At 40.0% G+C, this 18,387-nt stretch overlaps 1 protein-coding gene across 1 annotated transcript in view; it reads left to right on the top strand.

Moving 5' to 3' along the window:
• The window catches only part of mideasb (mitotic deacetylase associated SANT domain protein b), a 34,946-nt gene extending 17,533 nt beyond the window's left edge, over window positions 1–17,413 (top strand). Inside the window, 8 exon segments of the mRNA XM_034144486.1 lie at window positions 1,807–1,949; window positions 3,201–3,304; window positions 6,651–6,726; window positions 8,105–8,193; window positions 8,847–8,990; window positions 10,000–10,119; window positions 12,669–12,877; window positions 14,140–17,413. Of these exon segments, the coding sequence (XP_034000377.1) occupies window positions 1,807–1,949; window positions 3,201–3,304; window positions 6,651–6,726; window positions 8,105–8,193; window positions 8,847–8,990; window positions 10,000–10,119; window positions 12,669–12,877; window positions 14,140–14,359 (1,105 nt within the window). The 3' untranslated portion in view covers window positions 14,360–17,413.
• Window positions 17,414–18,387: the final 974 nt, after the last annotated feature.

An 18,387-nucleotide genomic window follows, 5' to 3' on the forward strand; every position in this document is an offset into this window, starting at 1 on the left:
CTAATGCCCATGTAATCATGTCCTACAGCTACACCAAGTCAATCTGGTACCTTCCCGAGTAGGAAATGAACAATTACTGTCAAAGGTCCAAAATGCATATGTGTTTGCAGACACAAACTGAATTTGGTTTGTGTTCATCTCGATAACAAATATACTGCGTTTCCTGCGGCTGCTTCACAATAAAAGCCACCATGTGATTCACATTTGGGACACTTTTAATGTGAAGCAGCGGCAGTAGGATATTCTGTTTGTGTTAGCTGTGACTTAATGAAGCTCTGTGTAAATAGAGTTAACAGTTAGGCCATTATCAAAGAGTTCAAATGACACTTCATTGTCTCCTGTGACTTCCTCATACCCGGGTAGGTAGGCAATCTGAGAATTACAATAAAAACTACAATACAGAGAGGTGAATGTCAATAATTATAATAAAACAGAGATAGTTTATAAAATGTGGTTTTAAAAGTTGTAAAGATAATAACTTACAGGGTATTAACAGTGCATGTGAACCACTTGAACCTTCAGTATATCAGCCGGGTTACTCCTTAAATGTAAACACAGACACGGATAGCTTGGACGTTTGTGGAAATTAGAGCAATAAAAACAGGGGGGGGCTTTAAGGACACTGGGGCTACATTTTAGTTTAACCCTTTATATATCAGTCGGGGAATCTTTTCTGGACTCACTCTAGAGTTGCATCAACAGTGAGGAGCAGTTTATGGGGGTTCATTGTGCAAGCTGTCCCCCGACTGGTGCCAGCTGCTCAGCAGTTAGTCAGGGGCGAGCCAGCGAGGCGGCCCATAAATCATGCCTTCAGCTGGGCCCGCTGTAATCCAAAAAACACAGGAGAGCCATCTCAGTTCAACCTTTAGCAGCCCACCTTCCCTGGGGGAGGCTGCCAGAATACACACACACACACACACACACACCAACCACACCACACACTCTCAGCTGGAAATACTGCAGGCCTACTGGAAAAGCAGGGGAGGGAGGGGGCATGCTAGAACAGGATTGTGTGTTAGTGCAACACAGCAGGATTTTCACAACTGTAGCATTGAGGTATCAGGTTTCAGTGGAAGCCTATAGAGAATGCATGCATCTGTGGGATGATGAGTCTTTCTCCCTATTTGAGGATGACCTTTGTCCCACACCAGGTTCAGGATCCATGGACTTTCAGATCAGTGAATCAAGAAGAGCACACACAATTTGAAAGGGATTTGCATATTATGCATTATGCTGAGAGGGCAAAAGGGGAGCGGTGTAACAAGCTGGAATTCAAATCAGTGCAAGGGTTTCGGTGCTCACAGCCTCAACAATCCTGCTGTGACTATTTAAAGATCAGAGCAGATAGAAAAGCCAAGAATTCAAAATGTGAGCTTAGAAATACAACCAGAGCTTCATTCTTAAAAGAAATCTGGTATTGTTATGTGATATTTAACTGTGAACAAATACCACTTCACAACAAAGGAAGGCACTTGATGAATTGTGCAAAGGGGGGTTCGTTTAGCATGAAACACTTGAAATAACTAAAGGATCAGTTAAAAAAAGAAAGTAGAAAGAAAGTGTGGTCGAAGAAAACCATTTCTGCTAAAAAGTTAGCAATGATTGAGAGTCGGAGCTAAACATTTCAAATGTGTGTATCGCTTTTAAATTAGTGTTTTTCAATGTCCTGTTATAATATGTTTCTTAATGACTTTCATTTTTGTAAAGCACTTTGAATTGCCTTGTGTTGAAAGGTGCTATATATAAATACACTTGCCAAAGATCCCATTTAAGCCCTTGTCGCTCACACTGATGTTCTGTTCCCAGACGGATAAATATTGGGTCGCGGTACCAGGCCGAGGTGCCGGAGCTGAGGCAGCGGTCGGCGGTGGAGCGGGATCACCATCGAGCGGATCAACTCTGGACTCCGCTGACTGAGCTGGAGGAAAAGCCTGACTTCACGCAGAGAGGTAGGAAATGACTAAGGGACAGTTTCATCCCACAGGCCATAAGACTGTTAAACACCTGAACTTTTGAAAGAACATTCATCTGTTCGCAACTCATATATATCAATATTCCAATTACTTGTATATAGACTATTCAGCACTATTTCTATTATATTCTATTTTATTTTATTCACTTGCACTATTATCTGTTTTATTGTGTTGCACTGTTGGAGGAGCCTGTGACCTAAGATGTTCATTGTCATAACTACACTGCAGCTATGTACAAATGACAATAAAATCCTTGAATAAAAAAAAAAAAAAAAACGATTAATATTGGTAGATAGCTTTAGGAGGATCTTGTTACTTGTTAGATTTTTTTTCGACATTATTTACCGAGAAGCTGATGATCTGTTCCAACAGTTCATTTATTTACGACCTTTTCTGTATGTGAAATAATCAGGAAAAGACTTTCTTAAAACTTGAGTCATTTCCTTAATGTGAAATACAGAAGTAACTTTCTGTGCTTTCAATAATTCATCATTACATTTAAAAAAAGCTGCAAATTATTTCTTAGTTTTTTCAAATTTTCATTAAGATACTTAAAGGTGGGGTAGGTAATTCACTTCAGAAACACTTTTTGTTATATTCCATGGAATGCTCTTAACATCCCGATAGCAATGAATAAATTAAATGCTTTGACAATAAATACATAAAAAATGTCATCTGTGGAAGCCGTGGCGCTGTAAAAAGCACGACCAATCATCTGAGCCGGCCCGGCTAAAATAACTGGATGGCCAACCTGCCTGTCAGCCTTCCATCTGTGCACAAACTTATCTCGTGCCCTCATTGGTCATGTGCGAGTTCGTGTGTGTTGGAGGAGGGGCTCTGTAAGGAAGTCTGAAGGAAGGGACAGATTGTTTTTCGGCTGCGTACTTTCAAATTCTAGCGCACTCGAGTTGGTTTCTCCATTCTTACCTACCCTACCTTTTAGGTTTTTAAGACATGCATGCAATTTAAACCTTCCTGGTAAATGCTGCAATTAAATATGATTTGAAAAAAAGACGTAATTGCCACTGTGGGTTGGTTTTGTTTTTGACACAACAGAACTGCTGAGCCTGCATGATTAACAGCAGAGAAACACAATAAAACCACGCTCACAATAATGTTTATAACAATTATCCTCCCACAGCAAGTTTTTTCTCTCACCACAGCGTGCAAAATAATAACAACTCTCTTGCTCACAGTCTCTCTCTCTCTCTCTCTCTGTGTTCACAGTGCAAGACCTCATGCACCTGGCCTGCACCAGTGTTCTGTGTGGAGGAGGCACCAACCAGGAGCTAGCCCACCATTGTCTGTACGAGTGCAAAGGGGACATAATGGTGAGCACAACAGAACAATCCATACTGACTGACAGGGAAGGGGCCTCTGTGATTAATGGAAACATCACTGGTCGGTCTGGTTCTAACATACATGTCATGCACACCAACCTGTTTACCCTTATAGATTGTGTAACACGTGAACTCAAGGGCTTTTAAATTGTGTTTTCTCTCTATGTGATTGGATTTTGCTTCAACAGTCATTTCTGCAGAACAGTTTTAGTCATTTGGCTTTGTCCTTGAGAGAAATATCTATATTTGGATATTTTGGTTTAATCTCCTCACTGGTTTAGGTGAGCAGGTAAATGTCACATACTTTGGTGCACCAATCAGGCATCGGCAATATTCTTCTTTTTCTTTTGTCATGTTCAATTAAATCTGAATCTGAAAGGTCTTTTAAAAAAAGTCATTCATATTTACTGTTTCAGAATAAGACTACTTGTCAAGGGTTTTTAGGGAAGGATTGAAAGAACAAGATTCAATGGATTTTTGTAGTCATAGACAATAGTGGGTTTCTGTAAGTCATAAATGATTTTGGATCATTACTAATCAGATGCATGTAAACACAGAGTTTACAGTACTGATTGTGTTGCAGTACATGTGTCCTTTGACTTCCTGCACCACATTTTCCACCGAGCTGCTTTCTAAACTGTCAATGATTTCTGAACGGAAGTGACTGATCTGCAGACTGCTGTGGTGGCCTGAGGTGACTGAGAAAGTGAAACTGTTTGGTTATTTAGCCAGAGGTGTGTGGTGAGATGGCATTGTGAAGAGCAGAAAGGATGCATCTATGTTTGACTGCTTACTTTTAACCATTACCATATCAAGGCTAGAACCTTTTTGCAATTCCATTCATAGTTTTACAAATATATCCACATTCTCAAAGCTTTTTTCATTATGATAAAAAGCTTACCAAATATTTGGGTTTAGGTACCTTGAAAGTACATTAATTTGACCCTTACAAAGCTGCAATAAACTAGTTCCAGCTTCTCAAATCTGCTTTTGGTCCTATGTGTAATAATAAACTAAATATCTTTGGGACTGTCAGACAAAACAAGACCTTGGAAGAAGTCTCTCCATTCTTTAGGATACCGTGATTGATTTTTCTTTCTTTTGTCTTTCATATTTTATTACCAAAAGCTAAAATTGTTAATCAAAAAAATAACCTCAAAGTCAATCTTTCAGTTTGTGTGTACAGCCGGAGAGATCGAAATGACCTTTCCAACAATCCCGAATACAAAAATACAATTATACAATATACAGATATGTATAAAAATATGTATAAAATATGTATATATATGTATGTATATATATATATATTATATATATATATATATATATCTCTATATATCTCTCTCTCTCTCTCTATCTCTCTATCTATCTCTCTCTATCTCTCTCTCTCTCTATCTCTCTCTCTCTCTATCTCTCTCTCTCTCTCTCCCCCTCCAGCACCCCTATGCCCACATTAAGATAAACAAAACACAACAATGAATATATACAAAATAACAGTCACTTCAATATCAATGTCTTTGGGAATGTACATTAGTGCAAGATTGTCAATAGAATGTGCATTTATTGCAAGATTGTCCATAGCAGCGTAAAAAAAAAAAATGTCTGGTGCTGGATCTGAGTGTCTGAGTGTGCGTGGGGAGTTATAGTCCAGTGGGGGCAGGGGGGAGAGAGAGGGGAGAGAGTTCAGCCTCCTGACAGCCTGGTGTAAAAAGCTGTTCTTTAGTCGGGGCCTGCATTAATTCAACAACAATAAATTGTTAGATGACTTTGGATTTCACAGTGTTGTAGCCAAGTTCCTCCTCGTTCTCTCCTGAGATATTTACAAAAACAGAAAGCACTCCACAAGATGAGGTGAAATGTTTTAATCTTTTTGAGATGGAGTTATTTTATTGTATTTGATCGCATGCACATATTTCTTTGTTGTACTTTAAAGCCAAACCAGACAAACAAACAGTCCGAAATATGTCTGAGGAAGGGTGAAAAAAGTCCTCCTGGATTTTCACCAGCTTGCCCTGACTCATAGTGTCACCGAGGTTTCTGATTGGTCAGTCGGGCGCTCCACCTTTACTGCAGCAGTGATGCTTCCTGTGTCTCTCACCTCTTGCCCCGCTTGTCAGACCTCTGATCACATCGGGGCATGAGCAGCCCGCAGTGCAGATCTGCTCCGTCCATCCTTGACCTCTGCAGGAATCGGCTATTTAAAGCACGCTGCCCTGCTCAAATAAAACACCGTAGGATAATATATCTGCTGCGCCACAGAATACATCCAACAATATAAAACCAACACCGTGCTCCGCTCTGTTTGTGGGAATGAGGCCAAACAGCGGTCAATGTTAAACGCCATGAGACAAAATATGAAGTGGATATTTCCTGCTCACGCCTCTCCTATTGAATATCCAACAGTCATGTATATTATTACAGAGAATTAGAGCAATGCTATTGTCATTTAAAAAAAGGAACATTTATTTGACCAGCTTGAATCGAATAATGATAATAATAATAATAATAATGGGGGTGACTCAATTATTTTAATAGATGATCAAATAGTTCATCATTGGCAAGCCAGTTATTTACTTGAGTAACCAATCGTATGCTCGGTGTCTAAATGTAATTGGGACCTTTTTGGATGCATGTCAGAAACCCCTTACCCCCATTTCCTAAAATAAAGGCCAAAATAAATATCTATTAAAAATATGAATTAGTCCATAGACCTTTTTCATTGTCTATAGAAGACTTATTCAATGACAATAACTTACAGTGGATCCAAAAAATGAATTATTTGATGCTGAACCAGAGAGAAATACTCACTTCACATGGAAAACACATTTTTACAAGTGCATGACTTTGTCCACACAGTAACTTTACCGGTGATCCTGAATCAATACTTTAGAGCTGTCAGTGCTTCGTGGTCGTACTGGAGGAGATTTCAGGCCCCTAGCGACCAGCACTGGTCCAATGTTGTCAAGGAAACTACGCGCGGGGGGGGGGGTGTCAAAGCGCCCACTCTCTGCAGCAGTCCGGCTCCAACTGCCGTCTTCAGCATTCATGCATAGTCAAGACTTCTCAAAGAGCACGAGTTTTGTTTCCAACACCAGAGAGAATATTATGACATAATGCACTCACCTGATTCATAGAGAAACATGTAAGAGTGGTTATCTCGCTCTCCCGCTGGTTCTCTGTTTGTCTCGGTGTGTTTTTTTACAGGTTTATAAAGCACAATTTGAGTGCCTAATAGAGCCAGCTCACTTGGCAGCAGTGACCTAAAGGCTCACTGTTGTGCAGCTAATGTGTGTTTACTGTCAAGCATTTGTAAAGTGTTTGTTTGTTTGTTTCTCAGGCTGCTCTGTCGCTCCTGATGCTGAGGAATCCAGTTTTCCCCAAGTCTCATTATCTGGCCCGCTACCACTACTCAGGTACGTCTTATACAACATATTGTTCTGTGTATCCATATAGAGTTTAAACTTCTATATTTCAAGCTGCAATAGTACATTGCTGGTTTTGGCTGTAGCTCAGTCTGTTGGCACTGGTGCAAGTCCCTGAAATCTTGTCCCTGTATACATGTAATATCTACTCACTGCTCCTAATAGCATCCGGACAGAAACCACCAGATTCCGAGACAGTTTCATCCCACAGGCAATAAGACTGTTAAACACCTGAACTGTTGAAACAACATCCATAACATTCATCTGCTACTTAGTCATTATTTATCTATTTATCTAATATATCATTCCAATAGCTTGCATATAGACTCTTATTGCACTATTTCAACTATTTTTCTTTTTGTATTTACTTGCACTATATTTGTCTGTCTATCTGTATTATTGTGTTGCACTGTTGGAGAAGCCTGTGACACAAGATTTTCATCGACACAACTGCTCTGTAGCTATGTTCGTATGCCAAATAAAGAACCTTGAACCCTATTACTAGGATGGGTGTACATGTGTCACACATTTTTGGGAGATTCAATTCAAATCCTCTCGTGATATAATTAGGGATGAAACACTTGATTGTTTTTGATATTCCAAGTATTCAAACAAATTCCAGCTTCTCAGTTTTAAGGAGTTGCTGTTTCCATTTTTGTGCTATCTGACAAACCCCAGCAAGTAAATGTAAGCATGTGTGGTAACTTGAAAATGCTGATTTCAGTGAAAAATGTGTGTTTTGGTTTGTCATCATGGGGGTGTCAACAAAGAGAATCTTCTCCTATTTCTTTGAACCAACTAAAACTGAGTCGTTCTAAGGCCTTGCCTCAAAGCAGCTGCAGCAGTGAGAGTGTTTGGGCTGTGGTGGCTGTGTGTGGGGGGCGGGGGGCGGGGTGTGGGGGTGGGGGATGGACTGTGGAGGATTGTCAGGGTCAACGGGATGAGGGGAGGAGGGGCTTTACAGCATGTGGTTAATCCCAAGCAGAAGACAGGGAAGCCATTGTTTACCAAGAGATTTGACTCCGTGTGTGTGTGCTTGCGTGTGTGTTTAAGGGTGGGGGGTGGTATTGAACTTGTCAGACTTGGCACACATTCTGATTATTGTCTGGAAGGAGAGACTTATATATTGGACTGTTTATTTCTGTGTCTTAGTTTCTCTTATGTACATTGCCTTGTGTTTTATTATGCTGCAACGCAAACATCTATCCATCCATCTATCTATCTATCTATCTATCTATCTATCTATCTATCTATCTATCTATCTATCTATCTATCTATCTATCTATCTATCTATCTATCTATCCATCCTTCCTTGCTGAGTGTTTTTAAACGTCTGCATCCCTGTCTCTTTCTAAATGTCTCTCTGCAGGATCAGACAGCTGGACTGCCGCTGAGAGACGCCAGTTCAACAAAGGCATCGCTGCATACAAGAAGGACTTCTTCATGGTGCAGAAACAGGTAGGATGTGGTTTTAAACACAAGAGGGGAAGAAATAAAACTCTCCCTTCTCGTCCAGGCCACACAGTAGCATAGCTGTGGGCTGATAACAGCGTGCATAATATTTTCCCTGACAATGGGTGGGCAGGGAGAGGAAATGCAGTCACTATGGAACAATGTTTCCTGCTTGTTTGAATATTTGCCGTGTCACAGTTGATCAGTGTTTTTCCACAAGACTGGAATACTGTTACATTTTCTTGTCCTACAGTGATCAACAGGGAGGACACGTAGACTTTCAATGTTAATTGGCAAAACCACAAGATTAAAGGATTAGAAAATTGTATTTATGAATTAATCATGATTATGTCATTTTTTTTCATCCTGTCTGCAATGAAACTTCTTAAGAACAAATAATTTTTTATTATATTACGTACAGATGGACATCTTTTCTTCAGGGTTAAATACACAGAGCAGAGAAAACAATGCAAAATGTACAAAATAAACACAGACAATACATAAAAATGCTCTATCCAGAACAGCTAAGGACTAAGTACTTTTAAAATGCCCTAGCAAAAAGACCTAGTGTGCACAGTGCTGTCACAGTGCCATTTTCTTACAAACCGGGAAGTTGAAATTCCATTTTAAAAAGGAGGGAATGTGTGTGTGGTTTACAGGTCATCACTAAGTCAGTGGTGCAGTGTGTGGAGTTTTACTACACCTACAAGAAGCACGTGAAGATCGGCCGCGGCGGGATGCTGATCTACGGAGAGCTGGAGCCTCTGGAGAGCAAGACCACCGAGGAGGAGACGGACCACAAGGTCAGTGACATGTTCAATATCTGTACTGCAGTCACAGGGTTGTTGTTGTTGCTGATGTATCTATAAGTCAATACATCATTTAGGGGACCAAGACCCTGGCATTAAGCAAAACAAACCGTCTGTTAGCATGGGTGGATTATGAGACGTTCACAGACAATCACAAACATGCAAAAAATGTTCCACCAGCTCATCTAAATAGCAACATGACACACAGACCTTATAGCTGTTTCGCTTGTTGTTGTTGTTGTTGTGTTGTGATGCTTTGTAGTCGTTAGCATCCCTCTGTGGTTTTTTGTCTCTAGTCGGTCACAGTGGGGGTTTTTGGTAGTCACTTTTACTGCCTCTTCGGAGTCAATTTGGGTCTTTTGTAGTAGTTTTACGACCACGTGGTTTGTGTCTCTGTGTTGTCATTGTGTCACTGGAACAGTTATGCTTCCTTGTAGTTTTTTGGGGTAAATTGTAGTCGTTTTGCAGCGATTCATGCACGCATCTGTGCTGCAGAAAGAACTACAGCACTCAAAATATAGATTTTTTTATTATTTGACTGAAAGCAAAACAGCTTAGAAGCATGCAAAAAGTGTTTCAGGGGAATTGTCTAAAGTAAGCACGGACTAATGCACCACTCTGGTCAGAAATAAACAGATTGACTGCAGGGTAATCTGATTAAACAGGAAAACGGCAACGTTTTCTTTAGATGTGAAACTGCAGAGTGTCGATTCAGAAATAAACCAGCTCAGAGTATTTTCAATCACCAGTCACATCTAAAATAAACTATGCAGCTATGTGACCATACTGTCCTCAGCTTTAATACAGATGTATTTTATCCACGGAAACATTGCAAGGTACAGATTTGGTGGTTGTTTTGGTATCCAGTAACGTAGAAGTACAATTTAAAGAGAAGCAGTTTGACAGTTGTTGCATAATAAAGCTCCACTGCAGAGCTTTGTAAACCAGCATCAGGCTGTAAATGTCTCCTTGTCTTACTGACTGTGTTTCTCTTGACCAATAGGGCTCTCAGAGGTTGGAGCCACAGAGGGAGGAGGACAGCAGGAAGTGGGAAGGGTCAGCTGACAGGAAACAGGATGTCGGCCCCATCAGGGCACCACACACACTGCAGCCTGCTGACAATGTGAGTGTGAAATGAATGATGTGTTCTGCATGGGAAGGGAACTACGTGAATAAGGTCATCGGTGAACATGAGTCTTTTACTTTGAAGGGAAAGTAACTAGGATATGATTTCATTTTGTAACTCAAAACTTCCATTTTGTATTTCTTTGTTGATTTTGTCCGACATCGTTTTGAAGATTAATTCAATGGATATGCTTTCAAGGTTAGGACGAGGCTTGACTTGAACATAGTCCTTGGAAAATCTTTTCAACATAATCTGGACTTTCATCTACTCCAAAAATATTTTAAACTTTGAACTGAAACTATCCCGTGTGGTCAAATAAACAAGGATCAATATGCTGTGGGTAAAAACAAATTATTTAAACTTAATTGTTTTGCAACTGCATTTATAGTAATAATTTATGCATGAAGGCTTCAGGTGTCAGGAATTTCTTTTTTTAAGGTGAAATTGCTTGAGCTTTACTCTTTTAAAAGCTTTGCAAACTGTGTTCTTGTATTGACAGCTAAGGAAGTGACTTTAAGTTTGTTTCTATATATTATTAATACAGTAATGAGATGTACTTGTCTCCATGTTTGTGTATTGACCCATATTTGAGATGACACACATAAACGCCTTCATACCAGTCATGTTGGGAAAGTGAGAGTGTGAGAACAACATGGTCCTCACACTTGAAGCCTTTTCTCTCGTATAACATGAAATACTGTGTGTTTGTCAGCTAAAGCTTCAAGTTACATACGCACACAAACTCTCCTGTAAGGTTCTTGAAAGCAACTGTAAGGATTTCTGTCACTTTTAGCATCTTCAAACTCTTAAATAATATATACAAAAAAAGTTTTGATCGTCTGTTTCTGTAGCAAAGATTGAAGTAAACACATTAAACCTTAGCGTGAACATTTATGGGGACTGACTTGCTAGCCAAGTTCCTACATGACAAACAACCCATAATGCAACACTCTGTAGGAGCCAGTAGACACCGTTTTAAAATAAATATCTGATGTTATGAGTAGGTGGATTTGACGTCATCTGAACAGGACATCACACGCTCACTGCTTGATAGCGCGCAAAGGTCTGTTTACGCCGGTTGTTAAACAACATCATTATGAGGAAATGCAAGTCTGCGTCCAAATGGTTGGAAGATAAGGAGGAAGGACAATCAATACTGTATATAGTCAATGTGAGGTAAAGTGTGTCGCCAATGTAACCGGTTAAAACTCGAAGTGGTGATTAAAATGTATGGAAAGGGTCTTAAAAAAGGTATTACATTTGACTTCAGGATTCCTGCATATACCCTGATAAACCACAGAAGTAGGTCAGCACTCCAGAGGGATTACTCACATTGTTGTGTGTGTCAACTTAATAAATACCGCGCTAGTTATACTCTCATTACCATACTGTATGTTGTCTCTTAATTATGCAAAACATGTAATTACCTCAAAGCCTTGAAAGTACTTTGATCAACTGTCTTGTTCTTTATGATTATTTGTTTGTTTCCACATACAGACACACTCACACCTACCTATTCTCAGTTATGCATGAATAAACAGTAGTCTGTACAAGAGAGGAAGGAAGCCTCAGTTTTTTTCGCTTAAGACTTTGACACATTTGTCCTTTTGAACTCTTCCTGGCCTGTCCGGGTGGCTGCGTGCTGGAAGTGGCGCCCCCTGCTGGATGTTTTAGAGCACTAGCTTGGCTGCTGTTGTTTCTGTATTGTGTAACCCCATTATGTCCGTCAGCAAACAATGACTCAACAGGAATCCTTTTATTCATGTTATTTGCATTAGAGTAGTTTGCATACAAAGTTTCTGATGACAGACAATGTATCATTAAGCTGAATAAGTAACACATTTGAAAGTTGTTAACTTGCAATAAGATGTCCTTTTTTGTATTTAAAGATTTTTTAAGTTGTATGTTTCAATGTGCAAATGAGGCCGTAACTTGCAAAAATAATTTCTAATTTGCAACGTTTTCTGGAGCAGAAATCTAAACCTTGGATAATGATAACATCCATTTATTATTATAATAATAATACAATTTATTTCCATTTTTCAAGCAATAATATTGCAAATGAGGCTTTGAACCATAAATAAAAAACAGACCCCTCATTAAAAACATTCAGAATATATTGAGGAATCTAACTGGAAAGTTCCGTAATGTCATCGCTCCTGGAGTTTTGCATTTTGAAAGCTACTCAAGATGTAAACACTAAAAATATACAAATAAATAACAAATGGATAATCGTCGAATTCATTGAATATGAACGTGTTTTACATCTACGTTTACTAAAATGTTATGTAAAAATGCATTATCTTTTGCTAACTTCAGGTGAATTTAGTAAACATCTACAGACACAAATAGAAAGAGTCTGTAAAACAAACACCTAAATGTTTATTCTGGATGTTTTCATTCACTACTTTGAAAGAAGACATGTTACGGAAGCAAAATTGGCCCTCAACAATGTACCTTTCCATGTAAATCAAAGTGTTTGCCTGTAGTGTTTTTCTCATGATCGCTACCCCTCCTCTGACCTCTCACTCCTTTTCTGTGTGCAGCCTGGCACCGTCCTCATCATGAAGGCCTCGGAGGACGTGGGGAGGGAGCAACCGCTGTCCCGGGTCGGGATCGTCCCCCCCCCTCAGCCGCCGCCCCCCCCAGCCTCCAAAACCCGCTACGACACCAACGCACGTAAAACCAGCCCCCCCGCAGCCAACAAAGCCTCAGCTGGCCCGGAGGGAGAGTTCCCCTGCAAGAAATGTGGCAGGTGAGTGATCAGAAATATCCCATCAGTCACTGCTGTTTGCATGGCTCTTGTTTACTTATGCAAAGCCAACAGCAGCAGTTACATAAGTGTCCTTTAGACTGAACTCGCTATATATTTTAAATACTACATTTCTGCTGCTTTCGCCCACTTGGAATATGTATTGGTAAACAGAGGTTGAAGTCTCACAGTGAAAGAATCAAGACCTCCTGTCTTGCTTTGATTAAATACCAGCCTGTCCTCTGGCAACATTGCTCCTGTTATTGCAACCTGTGTCCTAGCAACAGAAACACAGAGCAGATCTGGCACATCGCGCCTTTCTTCCATGAAACTCTGCCCACTGACTGGCCAAGAGCTCCTCTCACCCTTTAAATACTCACACTGCCCTATGTGCGCTCATTATGGATAAGCCATCCATTCAGGGTCTGATAATGTTTGTTTACTGGAAATCCAATAAAGCTTATTAGCCATTTTACAGCCATTGTAATCCATCGCTGCACATGTCATGCCCCTGCAGACCCACTGCTGTGTCACATGCTGCGGTACTGATTACTCAGTCTTCATTTCCATTCCTCACACTGAACTTTGTGAACCCTTTCGTTATGTAGAAAGACCACGAGGGGAAATAACTCTTAGGGTTGGGTGATATCAAAATCCCACTGTCGACGATACCAAAAATAATTATATACAAAATGATTGTCCAAGATGAAGCTGAAAGAGAGACACGCGTCAAGAGAAAATAAACAAAGCTAAATAAACGGACTTTTAAAGAATCCTCTTTTGGTGCAGAGCAAACTGACTTTAATATAATAATGAGAATCAAAGTCATCCATGCCAAGTTAACTGCATGAATACAATTCATTAAGCTAATTAAAAAAGGATTTGAGCGTTCCAACTTAATACCTTGTCATGTTATGCTGGTGCATCGTTAGAAATGTTCAAATAGGCACTATTATTCTCCATCTAAGAAATCATTAAACTGATGAAAAGTGTTTTGAAAAGGGGATTTGGCAGTTATAAATGTGGGGAAACACGTCTTGCTCGCTCACAGTGATCATTGATTAATTATAAATGTCCAAGCTTTAAAATCTCTCATGCCTGTGGAAGAACAGAGCAGAGATGTTGTCACTTTATAACTCAAGAGTGAAGCTCCTTTTGGGGGGGGAGAAGACAAAGAGCCACGACTTTTCCAGCTCGATGACCAGCAATGTTGCACAATACGTAAGAAGGGCTTCGGCAATAATCTCTTCCCTGTCTTCCTGTAGGGTTTTCTTCAAGGTGAAGAGCCGCAGCGCCCACATGAAGAGCCACGCCGAGCAGGAGAAGAAGGCGGCGGCGCTGCGACAGAAAGAGGCCGAGGAGCGGGCGGCGAGCGAGGCGGCCGCTGCGTTCGCCGCCCGGCAGAACGGGGCGCGGCAGGGGGGGGACAGCACCAACGACGAGTCGTCGGGCGGGGAGGACAAGGACGATAAGGACTGGAAGTAAGAGAAAAGGACACACACACTGACTGAAGCGTGGCTTTACTCTCTGGGACGGGAGCAGGATTTAAAAAGGAGAAACACCTCCTGTGTAAATGTCGTGGGACAAGAAGACTTCCGTTGCTTGGCACATTCAGGGACAGATTTACTCCCATGTGAGTGTGTGTTTGTGTGACAATGAGTGTGTATGAACTTTCCAAAACGCCCCCCCCCCCCCCCTTTACTCTGCTTGAAAAGCTTTTCAAGAGTTACCTCTCTTGGTCACAGGGCTCGTTCAAATCAAAGCCATGCCGCCTCGCCAGGCCTTTCCTCAGCACTTCGAGTCTCGTTCGACGGACAAGGAACTTTTTTTATTTTCTTTCTCGATGAGCCGCAGTACGCGCTTGCTTAGGCTGCATCCCATCTGGATGAAGTTTTTTTTTAAGTCTGACAGCTGGGGGGGTGAACGGAGGGTCCTGCTGTTGGACAGACGGACGGATGGCATGTGCAAACTGCAAACTGTTGCCTTTGTTTGGCTGCTCCTCTGCACTAAAGGCTGCCAAAGCTTTCTCAGACGCATGATGTGCACCAAATGTGTCTGTGAGCGTCCTTCATTTGGGCTTCAGTTCTTTGTACCCTCAGCCCACGTCTCTTTTTATAGTTCCCAGTGTGTTCCTCACTGTTAATGCCTTGGATGTTTTGATGCTTTTTACCCTGAAATGACAATCAATTTTACACTTTTTTTTTTTTTTATATATAAATATCTACACAGGTAAACGTTACTTTTTCTGCCTGTGTTGCTATATATGCTTATTGTTGTTGTTTTTGTGAATATTCTTGTTGATTATTAATATTATTATATCATCCTGGTTTTTGGCTGCAATTTAAGTGAACGCTTTTCCGTACTTGTCTATACCTTATTTTTCCTTTCTTTTTTTATTTAAACAAAAAACAAACAAAAATAATGCTATTCGCTGCCTGTTTATAACTGTGAGATTTTTTTTTTTTTGGAAGCCAGAAATGAAGAAAAGGCAGAAACGTATGTGCAATAGAACAAGTTGACCCCCTGAGCGTCAAAACCCTCCCCCTCCCCACCTCATGCTTTCTGTGGACGCCTGGCTGTCAGCACTGTAACTGATAGGAGGACTGACTCTCTCTGTAAACCGCAGGTCTCTATAGGTACACACGACGAGTGGGGAAGACAACAAACAACACGGACAAATTCAAGACATGTTGGAAACAAAATCAGTATTTATGAGTTTCTTACTACTTAGCTAGAGGAAATGACTTCCTCGTACAAAGGCAGTCTTCACTTTAACCAAACTTAAGTCATATTTTGACGGTTTAAACAAGAGGTTTTGATAGCAGATAATTTAGTGGGAGTCGATATCTGCCTCTTAAAAGCAGAGAACATATTGTCATCAACGAACAGGTATACAGAGAGGAAGTATTGTTTACTGTAAAACAACTTAACTCATATTTTTAATGTCAACAAAAGACATTTGCTTTGCTTTCTAGAACCAGATATCAGTATCTGCTCCCTTCTTACACATTTCAGCTAAATTATAGCTATTACGCATATTTTTAAGTATTTTTTATAAATAATAAAAAAGAACAGACTCATTGTTTACTGTTAACATAACTTCACTTTACAGGAGGTTTTGAATGCTTAAGACATTTTTACTATCTTTTTAAAACCAGATATCAGCAGCAGTCGGTTCTCTACTTCCCACAAACTGTGAATATGTCAGTAAACTGTCATCAACAAACCTGCATTAGGCAAGGCAGAAGCATTATTTTCTGCTAACCAAACGTAACTAGAATGTTGCAGGTTTTAAGAAGGGATTTAGCATGTTGTTATGAAAGTTATATTTTCAGACTAAAAATACTTATTTGCTGATATTTGGTGCCTTTTAAATTGAAACCTGTTTTGCTGGATTTTGGAGACTGTGTTCTCTCCTGTGTCTCACACTGTGTTAAGATGGTTGTGACACTAACACGCTCTGATGAAACCATGACTATGTGGGTCAGCAGTTGACCTAAGGGCAGCATGACACAGCTTACACAAGCATTTGGAAATGTTGAGTTATTATATATATATATATATATATATATATATATATATATATATATTGCAAATATGACGTTTAAATGAAGATAGTGGCTGACAAATTCACAAAAAAAAAACGAAATCCTGGCTGTTTATCGACACAATATTTCCATGTCTATCCCTAACGTGTGTATCTATGGTTGACTTTCTGTTTACCTTGTCGCTGATGGCAGGCACTAAATTGGTCTGTGGAAACGGCGTGTTTTGATCCGTCTATCTCTACATATCTCAACGTTAAGCTCTTCGGCCCGGAGCCAGCTTCTGTTGCCGTCGCAACAAATGGGTTAAAGGGTTATTTTCCTTTAAAGGACAAACCACAGTGGGGAAGTTGTGGCGAGAAAAAGCTCTGGTTATCATTAACTCCACAACTCAGACCTGGGTCTATGCACAGACTGTGTGTGTGTGTTTGGATGTACTGTTAAGTGTGTGTGTGTGTGTGTGTGTGTGTGTGTGTGTGTGTGTGTGTGTGTGTGTGTGTGTGTGAGAGGTTCAAATGTTAAACTGTACGCCGCTCTATGAAAAAAAAGGTTTGCAAGACTGTTCACATGTTTGGTATGTTAATTTATATTTCCTTTTTCTTTCGGGCTTTTCTTGAGGTTCCTCGTGAGGGGGAAGTTGTTGTGAAAACGTTTTTAAGCTGCAGAATTATGGATGAAATTCGAGGCCGTCGACACAAAACACACAGCTGTAAAAATGTCCTAATTTCATCCACTTAGTTAAGGGAATTTTAAGAGGAAAAAAAGGTTTATTTAGCTAAAGATTAGAAAAATATATATGAATGAAATTCTATGTTTGCATACTTTCTATGCTATTTTCATATATGGGGTTCACACTAATGATGAAAAACGGAAAGGAATCTCAAGTGCTTTTTACTACAGTGTAACTTATTTGTTTCGATTTGATTTTTACCACCTGTGTTTTTAGTAATGATTTACAAAGCACTGTATATTAAAGTTTTAAAATATTCACTAAGACTTTTGAATGTGTCTTTTTTTATTTCTTTCCATTATCTAACAGTGATGAGGGCCTTTACTAAAAAAGGATGTTGGTGTTAATGGTGCAATTCAGATAAACGGCACAAGAGGGCAGCAGAGTCTCAGCAGTTAAAGGACTGAAGTACCAGCAAAGAGCAGAGGGGGACGCTGTTGTGACTTTCAAAGCAAAAGCTGTGTTTGTTTAGTGCAAACTTCACCTTTTGGTGGACATTTAGTGGTTTCATTGGTTAAAGGTGGCAAGTCAAATGTATTTATGTAGCACAAAATCACACAACTGTCTCAGAGGTCTATAAAATCTGAAAACATACAGAGACTCTTTGTCACCGTGCTTCTGATGCCTAATGTAATGTTACAGCTAAAGCTAGGCTGGTGGCAGTTGTGTACTATACACGGTCTACTCTTTCAAAGGTTATGCATCTGTTTTGTTACATTTCATTTCCTTTATTTATTAGATTTAAACACATTAAGGAACATTTCTGTTAGTGTTGCAGTGTTAGCCAGCTAGATTTCTTTGTCATCCTTTTATGTCTGTTGTATCTACAGCATATCGGGCCCAGTATAAAGATCATTAACACTGTTCTACATAATATTTTAAGTTTAAATCCCCCTGTCATGTTGGCTTTACTCAAAATATGGAAGTGAGGTGGAGAAAAGCCTAGATATATTAAAGGTGGGGTATGTAATTTATTTCAGAAACACTTTTTGTTATATTGCATGGAATGCTCTTAACATCCCGATAGCAATGAATATATTAAATGCTTTGACAATAAATAAATTAAATGTCATCTGTGGAAGCCGTAGTACTGTAAAAAGCACGACCAATCATCTGAGCCGGCCCGGCTAAAATAACTGGATGGCCTACCTGCCTGTCAGCCTTCCATCTGTGCACAAGCTTATCTCGTGCCCTCATTGGTCATGTTCGTGTGTGTTGGGGGAGGTGGCAGATTTTTT

The sequence above is a fragment of the Trematomus bernacchii genome, unplaced genomic scaffold (genome assembly GCF_902827165.1).
Source record: "Trematomus bernacchii unplaced genomic scaffold, fTreBer1.1, whole genome shotgun sequence".
Lineage (NCBI taxonomy): Eukaryota > Metazoa > Chordata > Actinopteri > Perciformes > Nototheniidae > Trematomus > Trematomus bernacchii.